General features: G+C 35.3%; 2 protein-coding genes across 4 annotated transcripts; one reads left to right on the top strand and one right to left on the bottom strand.

Annotated features, from left to right (window-relative positions):
- Nucleotides 1–1,072: 1,072 nt before the first annotated feature.
- Nucleotides 1,073–5,710, top strand: LOC145569448 (uncharacterized). Of its 3 annotated transcripts, none has more exons than XM_081628791.1 (4): nucleotides 1,073–1,296; nucleotides 1,764–2,195; nucleotides 4,588–5,077; nucleotides 5,379–5,710. In XM_081628791.1, the coding sequence occupies exons 2-3, from the start codon at nucleotides 1,849–1,851 to the stop codon at nucleotides 5,066–5,068; spliced, it is 828 nt and encodes a 275-aa protein (XP_081484917.1). In that variant the 5' UTR covers nucleotides 1,073–1,296; nucleotides 1,764–1,848; the 3' UTR covers nucleotides 5,069–5,077; nucleotides 5,379–5,710. The 3 variants fall into 3 exon arrangements, with proteins under 3 accessions (XP_081484917.1, XP_081484916.1, XP_081484915.1); XM_081628790.1 differs by having other exon boundaries at nucleotides 1,074–1,296; nucleotides 1,773–2,195; nucleotides 4,588–5,081; XM_081628789.1 differs by having other exon boundaries at nucleotides 1,075–1,296; nucleotides 4,588–5,081.
- Nucleotides 5,711–6,947: 1,237 nt separating this feature from the next.
- LOC145569447 (MOB kinase activator-like 1A) lies at nucleotides 6,948–19,123 on the bottom strand. The gene is made up of 7 exons (XM_081628788.1): nucleotides 18,738–19,123; nucleotides 12,736–12,784; nucleotides 12,175–12,283; nucleotides 11,875–11,968; nucleotides 9,429–9,562; nucleotides 9,076–9,239; nucleotides 6,948–7,238 (listed from the first exon to the last, which is right to left on the bottom strand). Exons 1-7 carry the CDS (start codon nucleotides 18,758–18,760, stop codon nucleotides 7,167–7,169), a joined length of 645 nt encoding a protein of 214 aa, XP_081484914.1. The 5' UTR covers nucleotides 18,761–19,123; the 3' UTR covers nucleotides 6,948–7,166.
- Nucleotides 19,124–19,962: the final 839 nt, after the last annotated feature.

Raw genomic sequence — 19,962 nt, 5'->3', positions numbered from 1 at the left:
TTTTTCCATTACCTTTAAAATCTTCCAAGTTGATTCCCCGCCCCCTAGGTTTTCCATTCTCTTTCCTTAGCTACTATCACCCCACCATACCACCACCATTGCTCTACCAAACCCCTACCACCGAACCACCCAGCCAACAACCACCTCCCCCTACCCCTACCCCTCGCCGCAGCTAATCCAACAAAATAAAAACAACAAAAACTTATTATAAGACACTTTTCAAGGAAGTGTCACATTGCAAAGGATCTCTAATAAAAAAAACAACACCAAAACCATCGAGACCGCCTTGAAAAAGGCCAACTTAGTTTGTTAACAATAATAATTAAGCTTTATATCAACAAACAGGGTCGACTTTACGAATAAATAAGTTATCTTTTTATAATTGTTGTAAGTCCTCTCTCTCCAATTCATATTATTTTCAAATGAAATATGCAAATTTTAAACCTAATTCTTTATATTATTCTCGACCTTCTCCATCCAATACTTAGCTGGTCTCTTACTACTTCTTTTTGTAATCCGCATTATCTTCTTTTCTTATCAACACATCTTTTGTCCATCATTTCACATGCACAAACGAACATGTATGTATTGGTTTTCTTTTTAACCTTATATTCATCAATATTTGCAACTCTAGTATTGCCATATCAAAACTTTTAGACTGACAATTCAATCTCACATATCTTTATATTGTGCCACAATTGCACGCTTAACAAAAAAAAACCACATATTATAACATGATTTTGTCTTGTTGGATTGTATCATATAGTATCTTGTTGTATTTGTACAAAATAATACAGTACAAAGTATAAATAATCTAAAATGCATTTATGACTTGACATACACAGTAACATATTATGTCGTGTAGTGACTCTACATTTGCCAATTTTACTCCATTCTCCATGGGTTCTAAAATCTAAATCCTCTATTCCATTCACCTTTCCATAACGCTAGATTGTTAGGATTAGTACAAAAATCTCGTAGTCAAAATTCAAAAATTGACGATCACGATGAAGTCAACGTTTGCAAGCCAAATCATGAGGGTCCATACAAAATTACGAAGGGTGAAAATATAAATGATTTCATTATTAAGCGGTCCATTTTTCCAGATGTACACTTTCTTCCTTTATTTCTCCTCTCTCTCACAAATAATTACGCACAAATTACAGTGATTCTTAGATTTCCATCTTTTTTTTAGGGTAGTTGGTCAACCTTTTGCCTTTTGGATCCTAATCATTCACTAATCACTTCCCATCAATTTTATTTTTCCAAAGTTATACAATATCCAACTGTTTCTATGTAAGTTCATCCATTTCTTGGAAGCTATAACTATTTACTAGTAATGTTCTTTATTTGCGAGTTTGCATATAATTAAATTTATGGGTTGTTTTTAGATTTTTGTGGGTTTTCTGGGTTTCAATGCATTGTTCTTATTACCATTTTATACATGAATATTATGAATAAAAGGATTTATGTTATTTGTTATTTTTTTTCCAATACTAGAAATTTGGAATCTGAAGGCTTTTTCAAAACCCACCACTTGTGACTTTTAATTGCATCATCCACTTTTGACTTGTAAAAGGCGGATATTTTGTTGATTGAAAGGTGTAATGAAAGTTCTTGAAATTGCGTTTTCATTTTTGTGAATTTAGGAATATTGTATGATTTTTGTATGAACTTTATGGTTAAAAGGGTGTATAGAATATGATTCTTTAAAGATAGAAAAGTTTGACTTGGAATTGTGTTTTTTTATCTGTTGTTTTTAGGGTATGCAGGTGCAAAAGGTGTAATTGGGGGGCATAGAAATGAGTTAATGAAAGAATTAGGTGATAATTTTGTTTAATTGAAGAGATGGGGTCATTTAAAGGTCATGTAGTGCCAGGGACACTGTTTTTGGTGGTGGGTTTATGGCATATGTGGTGTAGTGTGTACAGATATGTGAGGAGTCCGAATTCGTTTCGGATCCGGGTATGGAACCCGGTGCCGGGTTTTGATGGGAGGCTAAAGTACTTGGAATTGTATTCGGTGGTGATTGGTGCTTTTATTGATTTGTGCATAGAGCTTGTGTATGCACCTCATCTTAAGTACTTTGTGAATGGGGTGTTGAATCCTTCTCATATGAATAATTTTGAGCACTCTGGTATGCTGATCATGTTCTTCATCTTCGGCCTCGTCACTCTCATATCAGTGAAGACCAGGTTTTTCCTCCTTTCTTTACCCTTTTGTTTTATATAATTGCATCAAGTAATTGTTTATGTTTTCTTCAAAAAAAAAAAAAAAAAAAAAGTAATTGTTTATGTTTTCAGTAATAAAAAGGTGGGTAATATATTGATAAACGAGTATGTATGATTGTTGGAATCGACTAACATGTCAAAATCTCAAAAACTAGTGTACTTCTGTGGAGTATTGTTAGGAGCTTCGAGGTGTAACTATATCAGCTTTTATTGGTCATGAATGGATTTGTTTTGGTAGGGCTAATCAAGTGATTGTTGGGTACAAAAGTTAGTTTAGCAATTGTTGAGCTTGGTAGCTCTTTCAATTGATAATTGGTTCAATTAATCCCCCAATTAACAGTCAAAGTGACTCAGGTGCTGGTGGCGAATGCCAAGATCACGAGTCTCTTGATTTCCCTGCTACGACTTCCCGTAGGTTTTCTGCCTGGTTTTGCGAATTCTATTAAAAACTGTAGCTTTATACTCTTCATCTAGTAAACAGAAAATTATGGCGCTGAAAACTACTATAGCATTTACTGATCTGTTAATATGAGTTTTATACTTTAATTCTATTGCTGTTGTTCCATTTTGACTTCAGTAATTTCATAAAGCAAATGTTATTTCTTTATTAGTTTGCAATAAGTGCTAAGCTTGTAATCGTAAGAAGAAAAAAAGAAAGGGCACTATGTTGGCCAGGTTTAGCATTTGTACATGGTTTGGCTCTTAAATTTTGCCTGTTCTGGACTTTATATTTCAATATGTTCACTGTTTGTTTGTTATGATAATATTTAGATCTCCTTGAGTAGCTATTAAGGCATGATATATTTCAACCTTGAAATTGTTTATGTTTATCAATGCTGAAAAGTACTCCCCCCGTCTGTAAAAGTTTTTTCTGTATTTACTTATTTTGTGAGACAATTGCTGTTTAATCAAGAAGAACATTTAGAGATGGAGTAATTTTTTTTAACAAAGACATATATGAAAGGAAGTAAGCAGTATGGTTTAAAGGCTTTTTTAGTTGGAAAATCTGTGACAGGCTTTTAAACAACCATTGTATAATTGAAGCTGACAATATTAGACATTTAAACTCCCACTTTAGATCAATCATAATTATGTTGGGAAGCCTTGAGCTTATGTTTTTGATAGATTGACAAAAGTTTAGTTCGTATTAGAGAGGAAAGTGGAATTTGGAGTGGGGCATCCAAAATAGGTGCAAGATACCTGAAATGGGTGGAAATTGTCTAACTTTGGTCAGTTGTCAACACATAATCTAGTAATGTCTTGTGCTGGATATTGTGGATGCTGGCTAGGCCTAAGGTATAAGGATGGAGGGGTTCCCCTGTAAATAATCTGTTGAGCAGTAATTTGTGTGGCTATATATTATTTGCAGACCTCTGGTCTGTGGTCTGTTGTAGAGTTTTATTAGTTGCTTGGCTAAAATTCTTAATTAGGCTTATTTATTTATTTATTATTTATTTTTTATTTTTAACTTTATCTATACCCTCTTCTTGTTTGCGTTATTATGGGTACTTGGGTAGATCTACAATTGTTAAGTTATTTATTTATTTATTTTTTAATTTTTAAAATGTGCTTCTGAGGAATTCAGTGCTTGATATCGTTACTTGTAACCATTATACTACCTTCTCTCTTATTTTTCTCTGGGATCCTTTCTGGTAACAAATTAAAATCCAAAGGACTGTCTGCAGTGTCATGGTTTGGCCGTTTGGGCATACTGCATAGTAGTTTCATGTGAAATATTAAGTTTTCATCTTATACAATCAAACTCTAGTTCATATTGTCCCTCAAAGAGTTTGATTGTATGCTGCTGTTGTTTCAGTTACTCATTAATCTTACAGAATCCAGTTAAACTAGGGAACGAAATCAGTGTTTATTAGAGTTTTCATTTCATGCCATGAGTAGCAGCCTTAGTTATAAGCTACAATAACTAGTTAGGCTTTGTGCTTTGTCTACACTGGTGTATATAATCTGTTTGTTAGTCATATAGACTTGTAGCCATGGAGAAAGTTCAACATGATGTTTGCAACTATTTCTTGAGATAGTTGCTGCTGATTTTAGAACTATTATTGGTCTTTAAGTGTGCTCTCCACTCTTTAAAACTCCATGTGGAAAGTGGGTGTTAACTCAATTGTGGGACCCAGGGGGGGGGGGTATTTGGTCGTGAAATATGGATTCTGCTATTTTGAACGATACAGAGTACGTAGCTTCTGTATTCCTACCCTGGCTAGCTGAACTTGGTTCTTGTAATCATATTCAAAGCTTTTTAATTTTTTTTTTTTTTTATTGTGCCTCTTTTAACATCTGCTTGACACTAATTTCTGAAAATATGACTAATCTCATCGTGTTTTGCATTGTTCAGCATTCTTCCCTTGCCAGATGGAGCACTTACTTTGATTGCTGCGTCAGCATTCTCTTCAGAGTACCTGCTGTTCTATTTCCATTCTACAAATCACAAAGGCCTGGAAGGCTATTATCACTATATCCTAGTTGTACTAATAGGCTTGTGTGTTATAACTAGTGTTGTTGGCACGCTTGTCCCATCAAGTTTCCCACTTGATTTATCTAACAGCATTGCCATAACTCTACAAGGCCTTTGGTTCTATCAGACTGCCTTCACCCTGTACGGCCCCATGATGCCGGATGGTTGTCTACTTAAAGAAGATGACATTGTATGTCACTCAACAGAGAGTCTAATCAGAGGGGAGATGCTTGCAAATTTCCAGCTATTTTCAATGGTTATTGGTGTTTTTGGTGTAATATCTGTGTTCTATAGTTTTGCTACTTCAACTTATGGCCATTCTAGTCAGGAGAGCTTGCAGACAGCTGACGGTGATTTGTAGATATTATAAGTAGGTATATCATATTCCCTTCTATACTTTTTAATTTGATTTCTTCTAGCGTTTTTGTTTGCTAAAGCATAGAAAGTATTGTCTTATGCAAAGTTGATCAACCAACGCCCACAGATATCAGTATATATAAAATAACATTGATGTTAACGAGTCTATTTCATTTAAAAAAACTACTCCCTCTATCTAGATTTTATTGTCACTTTGATGGATTGAACCAGCAGTGTGACAACTTTAATCTAGACGGAGGTAGTTTGCCAGTTTCTTTCACTGTTCCTGATGTATCTTTTCTGAGATGCAACAGGGATTTTTCATACAAAGTTGAAGGTGGCAATTACAGCAAGGGTAGTCAAGTCAACCAAGACATTTCAAGGATGCAGTGAGCCATTTGCAGAGCAAATTTTCTTGATTGTGCAGTATTTCATTGATTTATATACGTGTAGACGTAGTGCTCTTATAGTCCTTAAGAATTTGCTTAAGGGGAGCATGTGAGTGCTACATATTCATTTCTTAGGGGTAGTGACACATTTTTGTGTTGCACTTATCTTCCACATGATTCAATAATCGTGAATTCGTGATTGTCTATTTTACGGAGTATTTTGGTTCAATAATGGGATTAGTGCAAATTGTATATGATTTTGAGGGATGATAAACCAATTCATCTTAGATATGGGGTAAAAAATTCTACCCCGTGGACATTTTTGAAATGGAGGCAACTTGTAGTTTCCTTGGTTAAGTTGGAGCTAAAACACTTGATATTGAATGATATTGCCCATTTTGATATGTAGTTATCGTACCGCTTAAAAATGATTATCATATAAATCTAACTTATTTTCCCCTTACCGGACTCCCTGTACATGAAATGAAGATGATGTTAAAATAATTTTGTCCTGGAAAATAGTAGAAAAGAGCTGCTTAGCATTTTTTTACATAATAAATCACTTTGAGCATAACTTAAAGCAGTTGGCCAGATCTGGATTATCAAAATCAATGCTGATGCTTCTATGACTGAAGAAGGCTGGGTGGGATTAGGTGGTGTTGTGAGAGATGACAGGGGGGGGATGTCCTATTCGCAGCCACGAGAAGAGTGCGCGCTTGGTGGCCTGTCAAAGTAGCTGAAGCTAAAGTTATTGTGTGGGCAATAGATTTGGGCTCGAAGTATGGTTACAGACTTACAGCTCTGTAATCATAGAATCAAATTGCCAAGTTGTGGTCTCTAGACTTGTAAAGGGCGTCACTTACAACACTGATCTGGATTCGGTTTTAAGCGACGCAATGGCACAGAGCACAGTCTATGGCAGGTTACAGTGGAGCCATGTGAGGCGAGAAGGAAATGTAGTAGCACACAACCTTGCGAAATTTATTCCAGCTGATTTTGAGCAAATTTGGGACAATAACGTTCCACCTAATGTAACCCCTTATGTACTTATGGATGCTTTGGCTATTAATATATAAGTTTGCTCCCCGTCAAAAAAAATAAAATAAAGCAGTTGGCCAGAGTTTACCACTTCAGAGCTAAGATATGCAAATTCAGACCATGAAAGATGCATCAGAATTGAGGCAAAACCTACTCAAACTCCGGTAAAAAAAAGTGTACTTGTAACATCACAGACAACAAAAGGGTGTACTTGTAATCACAGAGAAATCCTCGACGGAATAATGGTCCAAGAGCAAACAATAGTTGATCAAGCTATTATTATTGTGCCCAATCCAGAAAACAAAGATGTCCTTTTCCACGTGCATGGGTTCAAACAAAGTTAGCTTATAAATCACTACATTGCATCGTGTTCCAACTCCCACCAAGGCACCAAGTGATCTGCTTAGCCTTTAGCTATCAGAAAGGAGAGGCCTTTGAGAATTTGCACATACTAAATGGCAACAATCATTTCCATAGTTTATATCATATACTTGTAATAATGAAATACATTCATATATGGAAATTGAAGCATATACAAATGATAAAATTAAGGCACAAGAGCAAAGAGGGGCACACAGAGTCTAAAAACTTTGATGAGTTCCTATGATCCCTTTATTAGATTCAACTATGTGACTAAACCCACAATCCAGGATATGTAATTAAAATGGTGTTACTTCAGTAAGGAACAATAGATTCTATAAGTTCATGAAGGGGAGCCAGTTCCTTCTTCTCAATCAACCCAAATTCCTGCACAATTAACGACAGTTTCATCAGATCCTCAAGGAGGTGACTATGAGAAGGCAGCTTATATCTTTTAAATAAATTAACTCTTAAACATAACAAGATTCCAAATTCTAAAAGGAGAAAACTTTAAAGATTCAACACAAGGAATTCAAATATTAAGATCAAATATCTATCAACCATGTGTTGGTTCTAGACCTAGCAAATGGGTCATTCGGGTCGGGTGTGGGTCGGGTCATTTCGGGTCGGGTTAAGTTCGGGTCAAAAGGTTATCGGGTCATGTTCGGGTCAGGTCGGGTCGACTAATAATCGGGTCGGGTCAGTTCGGATCGGGTCAATTTTCAGGTCAGGTCAGTTCGAGTCGAGTCAATTTTCGGGTCAAATTCGAGTCGGGTCATATTCTGGTCAATGCATTGGGTTAAATTCAACTCTGTATATATATTTATTTATTTTTTGACGAAAAACCCACTATATTTATTAAGGCTACTTTTTTCATGGAATATAGTAATTGTTTGTCTTTTATTGATCTTGCTTTTTTTTTTTTGTGTGTTTAGATTGAGAATCAATATCAGGATCTCCTGAAACTAAGAGGGATGCTCTAACTAATTGAGTTATACGGCTTATACCTCATAATAAGGTTTTTCTTGTTCAAGTTTTTTCAAACGAAACTCATAATAAGGTTTTTCTTGTTCAAGGTAATTTGATCTCAAATTCAAACTTGATAGTATTAGATTAAACCTTTTTCTGGACTACATAATAGCTCAGTCTCCGATTCTCCGGTTCAAATTACTTCATAGGATGTCTCATCACTATTAGTATATAATGAACTAATGAATTATAAAGTATTGCAGTTATGCAGCTATGCTTGTATCTATCTACTAGTCTACTATCCAATTAAAGAACTCAATATCCTACATGATTATATTTTTCACTACATATAAAACACAAAATACAAAGAGGAGTGTGTGAATAAAGTCAAAACGTGAACTAAAAAAACGGAGGTATTATTAATTAAGTGAAATGTTCTCATATTCAGATGTAAGATTACGGACACAGTTGTTGATCAATTAAAAAATTTCAAAATTTCAATTTTAACAAAGTTGCAACTTAAAAGTGAAAATTTAAGAGGGAAACAAAATAAAACTTTTAACTTGGTTAAAATTGTGGGAAATTCTTCCCCCCAAATGGCTAAAACTCCAAAAGCATTTCCTTATGAGGACAAGAGGTAAATTATGAGCGGGAATACTCCCTCCAAATTTCCACAAGTAAAAGTAAAGTGACTAAATTCTAAACTACAGAAAAACAAAAATAAAAGTAAAACAATAAGAAGAAAAAAAAAAATCTTTAGCTTAAATAGATTTAGATCAATTAATTCAATTTGATTGCGGTTTTTTTCTATTTCGGTTTGCTAAGGTCAAGTTTTTAATTTAAATAGATTCTGGTCATTTCAGGTATAAGATAATTTTGGTTCGGGTCACTTTGGGTTTCGAGTCTATTTGGGTCAATTAATTCAAGTTAAAGGTCGGTTCAACTTCGGGTCGGGTCAACTTTGGGTCTCGGGTCAACTTCGGGTCATTTCGGGTTGGGTCATTTCGGGTTTCGGGTCAAGGTCGGGTCAGTTCCACTTCGGGTCGGGTATGGGTCGAGTCGGGTTGATTCGGGTTTTGGGTCAATTTCGGGTCGATTTCGGGTCACTAGTTTCGGGTCGATTTCGGGTCATGGGTCGGGTTATTCAGGTCAGGTTATCGGATCAGGGTCAGGATTGCCAGGTCTAGTTGGTTCTATACAAATATAAAAAAAAATAAAAATAAAAATAAAAATAAAAAAAAGCAAAGAGACTTACAAATGTGAATAATATGAAATGCTTGAAACAAGTATTCAAGTGGGCCTCTTCCTTGAGACTCACTATCTTCTGGAAGTGCGAGTGATAAATATGAGCATACACCCTAAACAACCTCTTGAAGATAGTTTTGACAACATCCCTAAAGTTCGAAGGAAATGGTGCCCCTACAAAAAGAGAATGTCCACAAAAGAAGAAACTGTTAAGGTACAAACAGGGTCTATATATAAGCCTGCCCACCTCTTCAACCAAAATAGCTTCCGTCAAAAGCAATCATTTACTAGTATTTTTATCCAGGGATGTCATGTTGTTTTTACAAATAACAGCAGGAAGACGTGAAATGGATAAAAGATTACCAATCTTCTGTGGGAAGAGGGATTCATCATCCAACTGCGATTCAACCCAGTCCATCAAATACTCAACATATTTCGGTGCAGAAACCTCAATAGGTTTTTTTATCTGAACTCCATCAGCCCATCGATACTCATACCTGTCACGGCATAATCAAAGTAAATACGGAGTTTAGAAACATGATGTTGACATCAATGATTGCATGTAAAAAATTTACATATCAATCATCTAACAGGTTACATACGATATATTGAAAAATATATAATAAATTTTTTTGACATAAACAGGCAGAAGCAAATTTAGCGAGAATTTAACATCTCAAAAAAGGCAATACACATATTACAACTTAGAAGCAAGTAACTTCCTAGGAGCTGAATATCAATCTTTTGTGTACTACATAAGAAAGCCTAATAGTAGTAAAATAAGCTAAAGGAACTAAGGAAGGAGCTTTAACCGAAATAAAAGTTCTGTCAAAGTAATATCAAGACACCTCATGCTTCATACAAAATAAGCAAGAATTAGACTATTTTACTCCAAGCATCCCACAACTGAAGTCCTTTTAGCCCCTGTAGAGCCCTCACTATTATGCATAAGAGGAACTTATGAGCCCTCACTATTATGCATAAGAGGAACTAGAAAATCATCAACAAATACAAAACAGACAATCATCAACAAAATAAGTGATAATTGCAGTCACAAAGAAACTAGAAAATCCCAGTATATGAGAAAGAACAGGTTCTGATAGGTCCCCAGAAAAACAATGCCCTAAGTTGGTTTAGGATTAAAGATGTTTTCAGACATCTAAGACCCAATCCCTTTGACTCCTAGACTTGCTAAAATCCTCTCTCCAATCTAAATTTCTCGCTTCCATTCCACCATCTTACAGAGCGAATTATCTATCTTCATATTTTGCTCCTTTGAATATTCCAAGAAACAGACAGCTTTGAAAAGAGTCAGAAAACAAAATGGAGTAATTCAAGACGGTTGAAGATTGATAGAGGCTCCTAAAGTTGAGAGAGACTGCATTCAACAAGAGTCAAGATATCTAGCATCTATGACCAATTGATCCAAAAAAAAAAAAAGACTCAGATATTGCCTATAACAGATGCTCCAGATCACTTCTGAAGGACAGATCATATAACAAAGTGAAACCATCTATTTGGACTAACAGCAGTGAGCTAATCACTCCAAAACAAAGAAAAAAGAAAAAAAAATAATAGAAACATTGGGAAAAATCACCTCAATTGCATCTGTTATAGCTGTAAACAGAATCTACACAAACTTATGAAGACCTTCAATTCAACTTAGCCAACCCAGGATCACATAATAACAATAACCATCACAATGGCTCTCTCTTTTCTCAGCTTCAGCATGTTAATCTAAAAGGCTAATATCCTTGTTGACCTTTAAAGCTTTTACTCAACCATGACCCATATAAGATCAAATTAGACTGTTGCAAGTCTACAATCAATGCAGTAAGCAGCCTTAATCACCTTCAGTTGTTCTACCTTGAACTTAGTCTAACCAAATATTTATAAATTCTTAGTATATATGACCACCTCACACATTATATCTACAAACTACATGAGCATCCTCAAGGACAAGAATACACAATAGACAGTGACATCACCACCAGCACCCAATAAAAACTTTAATCCATCCATTAGCAGAAGCAAACATCCAAACTGACCAGCTTCTTTCCATGAAACTAAAGCCCTATTTTTGGAAGTATATTCTTTTGTTACTTTTTCCCTTAACCATTCAACTTTGTGCAATGAAGCTAAAAAACACCACAGATTCAACTTTACCCTTTAGGCATCAATTACTCATTTAATCCATGATCTATCTATGTGAAAGATAAACCGAAATTAAATCTGTTTTTATATATTTGTTCAATTAATTCTTTTCAAAGTAGAATTAAAACCTGCAATAACATAATGCCACAAACCACTGGGTAATAACATAAGTATTCAGATTCTGTTCACCCAAGTGCCAAAATTAACCTAATAAAGAACATGATTAATTTCATGATCCTCTTTAGGCATTATTAACTCAGAATCCCAAAAACTAAGAAGAATCCCACGCCGGAAAGATCCCCAATTAATTAGCACTTAATTATACCACCTAAATGTTGATCCATTGCCAAACTTAGAGAAACAGGGCAGAAAATAAAAAACAATAATTTCCCAATAAGGTGCTGCCGTGCTGCATATTGCAGCTCCCAAGGATTTGGGGCTGGATACAATAAATTTGCACCTACACTTTGAATCTGTGTGGACCATGCAATTCTAGCAAATAAACAGCATTTATATTGACCAAGAATGTAGTGAGGCACAATCTTTCAATATCTGAAGAAAAAAATTTGATAAATAATCCTATTTCAAGAGATCTGTAAATGCTACTGCATGAACTCAATAAATAACTATTGAAAATAGATCTAAAGGGCATTACTTGGGTCCTGCAGTCATGGTAGGACAGCTCTCTGGTGTACAAAACTCAGTGAGCGTACCATAGAGTAGGTTCACCTGGTTGAAGAAATCCACAGCTGAAAAAAAGATCAATCTTAATAAGACGTAGATACAAGAGGTCATTATAACATAGGATAACAATGTGAAACTGTAATGCAACAGCAATTCCAAATTTCCAATCAGAATAGATCTATAGCCTGACAATGGCAAAGCAGCAATAATACATCAAAGGCAGAAAATAGTCTAAATTGTGCAAAATATACGGAAGAGAAAAGAGATATACTGTTCACAGCAAGCCATTCATTCAAATCCTCCCCTGGCGGAAGTCTCACTGCTTCCCTCAGATTTCCACTGCCTAGGGTCGCATCAATAAGCTGCCTCAGCTGGGCCCCCTGCGAATGAAAGATATAGTGAATGATTCACTTCTATTTGGTATTAGCAGCATATATTCAGTTATCAATATGCATTTAAACTAAAAAGTAAAAACATGACAAATTGAGTCAATACTTTTGATGGTCTTCATAAATTGCAGCATAATAATCGACTTTAGTGGTCTAGAAGCTACTGATTAACAATATATGAACAGATTAAAAGGCTAAAACTGTTGCTAAGTTGAAAAGCAATAAGAGGGTAGGATGACCTCATAGTTGTCATAGTACATATACATAGCTAGAGCCTAGAATCAACAGATCTAAAAACTGTAACTAGTATCCTCCTTGACTTTCCCCTTCAATAGAAGCTCCTTACAAGTATTGGAGAAGTCATGCAATAACAAAAGAAAAAATTCCAAGCATATATATAATTATAAAATTAAAAAAATAAAAATAAATTTTAAAAAACCAACCTTACTTCCAGAAGGAGCACTTTTTTTGGGCCGAAATGTTCTTTGGTTCCTGCCAGCAAAGAATGGTGCTGTAAAAATTTAGTTATATGGAAACATATGATAATTGATCAAGAAACATATGTCAAATGGATACTCTCCTGATTTCAATCTATAATAGGATGTCAAATGGATACTCTCCTGATTTCAATCTATAATAGGATATATAAACTAAAAGAATAATACTTCCTCCACTCAATTTTACTTGCAATAGTAAGGGTGTGTTCTGTTCACCTTATTTTCACTTATTTTAGGTGTAATGAGTTCAGATAATGAGTTCAATTCAGGAAAAATAAATTCTGATAAGGGTTGGCCAAAAACTAATTAAACTAAAATAAGATCCAATAAAGTCTAATAAGTTCAGGTAAATTATAAGTAAAAATCAAGTGAATAGAACACACCCTAAGAGTTTCACGCTTGCCAGAAGCACAATTTAACCTATTAATATCTTTGGTTGTGTTTTGGTACAAATTATAAGATATTAGATTTTAGTAAAGTATAAATTGAGACGAATCAAATCAAATCTCACATGACTATATTTTTTCTACCATATAAATCACAATATGATGTAATAAGTGAGAGTATGAATAGTTCCAAAGTCCTTATGTTGCAAGTAAAATGGAGCAAATGAAGTATATAATAAATAATAAATTAGTAAATATATTTGATTATATATGAACTGTTTCCTAAAAAAAAAGAGTAAATATCTTTTAATAACATGCAACACATCTCTTTTTGGCATAAAATTAGAGGATGTGAATAGAGAAAGTAAAACGACTTATTAATTAATACTTCCTTTATTCTTTTTTAATTGGCACGTTTTGATTTTTGACACGATTCAAAAACTCTACTTTGACAAACTTTTATGATATATACATCAATCAATCACAGCCTTAATCCCATAAGTGGGGTCTGCTACATTTACCAAATTTGATTATTCCGTGTAGTCAGCGACAAAAACCTTCCTCCTCTATTCCTTCTATCCAATGTTTCATCATCATGCAAATCCATATACTTCATATCCTTCCTAACTCCATCCAACCAAGTCATTTTTGGTCTCCCTCTCCCTCTGATAACTCCTCCATGGTCCCACTCTTCGAACTGGTGCACCCTCGGGTCTCCGTCTTACATGCCCAAACTTTTATGATTTATAGTTATGATAAAATATAGTAATTTGAGATCTTGTTAGAATTGTCACGATTATTTCATAATATCAAAGTTTTATTATGTTCACTATTACTTATTGAAATTGTGCATGTGATAAAAGAAATATATCATTTAAAGAAACAGAGGAAGTATAATTTAAAATGTAATAACATAACCCTTTCCTCTTATCAATTGTAAAGTCATTTTTATTAATTTGTCCAATAACCTTCTCTAATCTTTGACTTAAATTGCATGCCATGAGGATATAATTACTTTACATATCTCAAAAGAAAATGTATGTTTCATTACTCCCTCCATCCTTTCAAAAACTTTCCACTCTTTTCTATCCAGAATGCTTTTATTCTTATTGTCCTACAAATTATCTATTCTTCTTTCATTAAAAACTTTTGAAATTTTGATATTATTCACATTCTCCTCTTTGACTACATATTTTGATTTATATGCAAGTAAATATATATTCATGTAGAGTCTTGTGAGATTCATCTTGATATGTATTTTCACAATATCAACTTTTTATAATTTCAACCTTTATATAATTTTGTTCTTTGGGAAGCGTAATCCCTTCATATTGCAGTATGGAATAGAGGAAGTATTTCTCATCTTTCTATTGGACCCCTAATCTCCCCTCACACCCACTTTTTCATTAACATTACCATACAAATACGCTACTCACTCCCACCACAACTACAGAGTACTTTGTTGTAAATACCAATAGATAACACAATTACAACTAAAACTCCTAAGACTTCATGCATCGCTAAGGTATTCAAACTAATGAGGGGTGAAAGGAAATAAGATTCTAATATATTGTTTTTCATAATGGCTTTATCAACTAAAATAGAAAACAATCCTAGAGCAAGTACAATCTTTGTGTCCTGTACAATGAGCATATTTTTTAAATAAATGACGGTAGATAACTCAACTACAACTTATAAAATCTCCATGTAGTAAAGTGTTCGAACTAGTGTAGTACTGAAGGAATAAGATTCTAAAATAATATTTCTATAAGGATTCCATTAAATAAAATAGGAAATAATATTAAAAAAATATGCCTTGCATAACAATACTGTGTGTGTGTGTGTGTATCATACACAAGAATTTAAGATCACACAAGGTTGGTGCATATGTGAAAGGAGGCTTTTTTTTTTTTTTTTTTTCAAGTGAGAACTTTCCCTTTTGTTAATAAAAGAACTTCTAACTATTTTGAACCAAATTGACAAATTCCACAAAATAAGTTGTAGATTTTGTTAGAGATGTGTTTGATTTCGTGGGAAAATAAAGGAGATTTTGAGTTATGTATTCAACCAGCCAAAATAAATAAAGATAGGAGACAATCAAAGAGATAATGAAATTCGTTGTTTAACATTTTGGGCATAGAAAGCAATCACAAATTCACAGCACATAAACTAACACAAACAATCAGACACACCGAGGTGCATTCTATTCACTTGAGTAACCAAATTAAACTTATTTTAGATGTAATTTCAGCTTCAGCACTCCTTATTAAACTTTAATCCTTAAAATTTATCTTATCAGAGTTTATATGAATATATTAACCTTTTAAATAAATCGATATAGGGTGCGCAAAAGGAAGTCACAAAGCCTAGAAAAGAAAGAGCAAGTGATCCACAAAGGATATCAGGCCACATAGACTAGACATAAGAGTCGTTTCAACATTATTCATCAAAATGGGCCAAATACAACCTTTATCTTGATTACATGTTCATCAAGAGGCTCAAACACTAATTTAAGCTCCAATTAAGAGTTTAAGTCAAGACAATCCTAAGCCCTTCTTTACAAAATAAACATATCGGAATTCAATTTTTTTAAAGAAGCATATAGGACTATGATCAAAGACTTTGAGAAGTTGAGCATTAAATTAGCCGTACACACATGCACCTTTGCACAGGTGCAGGGTGCCTGTGACAAGCTATAATTTGAGTTGCTTGCATCCTAATGCCACAAACGATAGTGTCCAATAGCACAAATGCCCATAGGCAACATTGATTGTGCTTCTTTCCACTATGTCTTTGTACTTGAATAATAAAACAACCACCCGTACAAAATTTTGATTTGTTTTCCAGCCTTATCCATCCCAAAGCCTATTAAATCCTTTAAATTCTCCAAGAGCTCATTCAAACCACAAGAACTAAACTAAACTCATGAGACGGAAAGCATGGAGAAGGTATCAACCCATAACAAATAAGCTATTATAGCCTCCAACTCAAGAGCATAAGGTGGAGTTGAAATTATCCTAAGTCCAAAAGTACGGGAGGATGCTCCCACGTCAAGCATTGCAGTGAGAACACAAGTATAAAGGAACCCACTAAGGGGGTGTTTGGTTTACAAAGTGGTATGGGTTTAGAATTAGGAATGAAATTAGGGTGGTATGGGGTTAGAACTTGATTCTTAATACATTGTGTTTGGTTGTTGTTCAGGAAGAGTTTTTTATTGGAAAAATTGCTCCCATAAATCCCAACTTTGCCTCGTCCGCCCAAATTAATCCCTACTTTTGATTATTATCTATTGCACCCAACTTTAGGGGGTATTAATTTCTATTGCACCCAACAGGTCACCCAACCTGATGTAGCAGGTTACCTAGACACGTGTCAGCATATGATTCGCTTAAAAAAAATTAAAATTAAAATTAAAATAAATAAATAAAGTTTAAATAATTAAAATTAAATAATAAAAAAAAACACCTTCTCTCTCCTCCCTTCTCCCCCTTCCCTCTCTGCTTCCTCCCCACATCCCTTCCCTCACGGCCACCCGCAATCAGCCGGCGGCAGCACTACCTTCCCCTTCCCCAACTCCACCAACTTCCCGTTGCAACCACGACCACCAGCAACAACCTTGCAAACCACCTCCCCTTTCCTCTTCGATCACCTTGCAAACCACTCAAAATCCCCCAAATCCTAACCCTTAACCCTAACATTCGAAATACTACAAAAACGGCAACGAAATCAACCACCAACGGCCGAAATCGGCCGATAAAGGGTTGAAATCAACCATTCAGGCCCATTATCGACTGATTTCAGCCATTTGTGGCCAATTTTGGTGGTAGATTTTGGGGAAGGGGGTTGTTTTATGGTGGGGAAACAGTCGTGCGGTGTGCGGTGGTGGTTGGCCATTTTCGGCCATTGTGGTGGTCGATTTGGTGAGGGGGCTGTGGTGGTTTTCGGTTGTGGTGGGTGTGGTCGTTTTGTTGTTGTTGCGGTGGTGGAAGAGAGCAGGGGTTAATGGCGTGGCTGTGGTGGAGATTGATGGTGGTTTCGGGTCGGTTTTTGTGGAGTAGATGGTGGCAGTGGTTGCGAGTGGTTTGGTGGTGGGAGTGTGTGACTGGTGCGTGGCTGATGGTGTTGTTGGTGTTGCGGGGTGAAGGTTGTAGGTGGAGCTGGTGGTTGATTTTGTTGGACTGGAGCAGGGGGCTGCGTGGTGGTTGATGGGAGGTGGTAAGGGAGTTGCGTGGGTCTGGATGTGGGAATGGAAGCAGGAGAGATGCGAGATGGAGTTGGGATGGTGGTGGCGCTGCTGTTTGCGGCGGCTGGTGGTTGAAATTGGTGGCGAGGGTGGTGATTGCAGGTGGTTTGCGTGGGTGATGATTAAGGGAGTGCGTGTGGTGGCTGGTGGCGAAGGGAGTGCGTGTGGTGGCTTGCTGCTGGGCTGCGTGAGGGGAGAGTGTGTGCTGGTGGTGGTGGTGCGGTGGTGGAGGTGGGGCAAGTGCTGTATTAGTTTTAAGAAATTAATTATTTTTTGTTTTCATTTTTTTTTTATTTTTTTTTCCAACCAATTACATATTGACACGTGTGCAAAAAAAATTAATTCACAAATGTTAACCTGATTAACCGGTTTCAGGTAAAATGGGTGCAATAGAAATTAATACCCCCTAAAGTTGGGTGCAATAGATAATAATCAAAAGTAGGGATTAATTTGGGCGGACGAGGTAAAGTTGGGATTTATGGGAGCAATTTTTCCTTTTTTATTTTTATTTGATACCTAAAGGTGTGGTATGAGCCATACCCACCTCTCCCCCCTTGGGTTAAACCCTATACATTGTGGGTTTGAGATATGGGTTTAAAAATTAGGTATGGGTATTACTCATTCGAACCCCATACCTCATACCTAAAACCTACGAACCAAACACCCCCTAAATCTTAATCTTCACCAAACAAACTTTCTTACAGAGTACTACCTAAGGTAAGGTCATGCTAGGTAAACCTTAATTTCCCAATAATTCGCCAACAAGAAAAATTCACACTGGGTGTTAGTATTATCATCTGCCCTAAAGCTAATCATATCTCTAGTAATTGTTTGCACAAATTGCTACAATCATACTATCAAAAGACATCCTTTGATGCAATACATACTATATAAAATCATAAACATTCTTAGAATCAAAATTCTGCACTTTCATATCACACAAATGGAGAAATAACAAATTACCATCATTTGTTAAAGCATGAAGTACTATATATAAAACTTTCTAATAATCAAAATGCTGCAATTTCATATAAAATTCTGTAATCTGCATGCAAGTAACATTGAAATTTATACACCTTCAATCTTGTTCTTGCCATAAACCCAGATGATTAACCCCACAAAATTCAGCATAAAACTGATTGACTCATTCAAAACCCAGAATCAACCCCAACAATAACAGATCTTGATACAATTCTAACATCAATAAAATCTCATCCCACAGGAAATTAAAATAAACCCAGTTCATGAATCACTAATATATGCTCAAACAATCCAATTAAGAAACTATAAACCAAAAAAAATAAAAAATTGAAACTAACCTGCCAAGACCGAAGAGACTCATGGCTAAAACTTTAATCGGGCATAAATCAAAAGGACATGAAAGAGAAATCTAGTGTGTGTATGTATGAGAGTTGAGTGAGAGTAAGAAATGATTTTCTGGGTTTGAAAATTGAGAAGAAAAAAGGAGAATTTCTAGAAACAATGTCACTTTTGTTTTCAGTTGGTGTTATATTATTATTTTGGGGAAAAGTTTAAGTATAATTGGGTGGATTTGTTCTTCAAAATTGTCTTAAATTAAAAAAAAATGGGGAATAATAAAATAAGAACAAGAAGAAAAGGCGCAGATTCATAACGCCAGGCGCGGATCAACGCTGGGTTTCCACGCCATGAAGCAATTCATTATTGATGCTCCTAATTACTTCACGTACTCGTATATGGGAAGCTTTTAGGTGTGTCCCGCACTCTTTTTTTTTTTGTTAGCGACTTTGCGGGTCAAAAGAATGGATGGACCACGAAGGAGAGTGATGTAGATGAGAAAAAAAGTGACTATATAATCAGGTCTATTTAAGGATACTTCATATATTCTACTCATTTAATATTTCTTAAAATGACAAAAACGAAAAAAATTATACAAAAAACTATATCTGAAAATGAGTTTTTAAAATGTCAAATTAAAAAAAAATAAAATAAAAATTGGTACACTTGCAATTAGAAAGAAAAAAAAAATGTCAACTTAGATTTTAACATCACATATTAAAGTCGAAAATAACTTGGAAATTAACAATGACTAGTAGAGTTGTCTCCAAGTTGCAAATATTCATGACATATATGGTGCAATTTTGTAGCAACAAGTTAAAGGACATTGAATTCAAACTCACATTCACATAGAAGAATTGTACGAAGCAGAGGATGCGAAAGTTTCATAAAACATTTTTATCACTAACATTTTTTTCTTAGTGATATTACTATGACAACTGCCTTGCTCGCATCGCCTTGTATCTTTCAGTAAACACTTGGACACAGCTAGCTTCTAGAGGTTGTGGCCTGTGGGGCATCCATATTGGATCAATTGTTAAAGCACGGTGGGGATAACAAGGAAATCTGTCATTTTTCCCCACCCTGATACTGACCTTCCGCAGCATCTGGTACCAAAAAACCGCTGTCAGACTTTGGGACTTTAGGACAGGAAAGAAAGACCCTTGATTCCCCCCTGCTTTTGTGTGGTTATGACGTTCTTGGAGCGAGTTTCTCAAGGGCTATTAC

The sequence above is a fragment of the Chenopodium album genome, chromosome 11 (assembly GCF_948465745.1).
Source record: "Chenopodium album chromosome 11, dcCheAlbu1.1, whole genome shotgun sequence".
NCBI lineage: Eukaryota > Viridiplantae > Streptophyta > Magnoliopsida > Caryophyllales > Amaranthaceae > Chenopodium > Chenopodium album.
The sequence above is the reverse complement of the archived record's forward strand: the minus strand, read 5'-3'. Positions and strand labels throughout refer to the sequence as shown.

What these genes read in the sequence shown, in the direction of transcription:
- LOC145569448 (XM_081628791.1), top strand. Translation starts at nt 1,849, where the DNA reads ATGGGGTCATTTAAAGGTCATGTAGTGCCAGGGACACTGTTTTTGGTG. An exon ending in CTCATATCAGTGAAGACCAG is followed by an intron (nt 2,196 to 4,587) that starts GTTTTTCCTCCT and finishes TGCATTGTTCAG; the next exon opens with CATTCTTCCCTTGCCAGATG.
- LOC145569447 (XM_081628788.1), bottom strand. Translation starts at nt 18,760, where the DNA reads ATGAGTCTCTTCGGTCTTGGCAG. An exon ending in AGTCTCTTCGGTCTTGGCAG is followed by an intron (nt 12,785 to 18,737) that starts GTTAGTTTCAAT and finishes CTTTGCTGGCAG; the next exon opens with GAACCAAAGAACATTTCGGC. An exon ending in ATTTCATATTATTCACATTT is followed by an intron (nt 7,239 to 9,075) that starts GTAAGTCTCTTT and finishes TTAATTGTGCAG; the next exon opens with GAATTTGGGTTGATTGAGAA.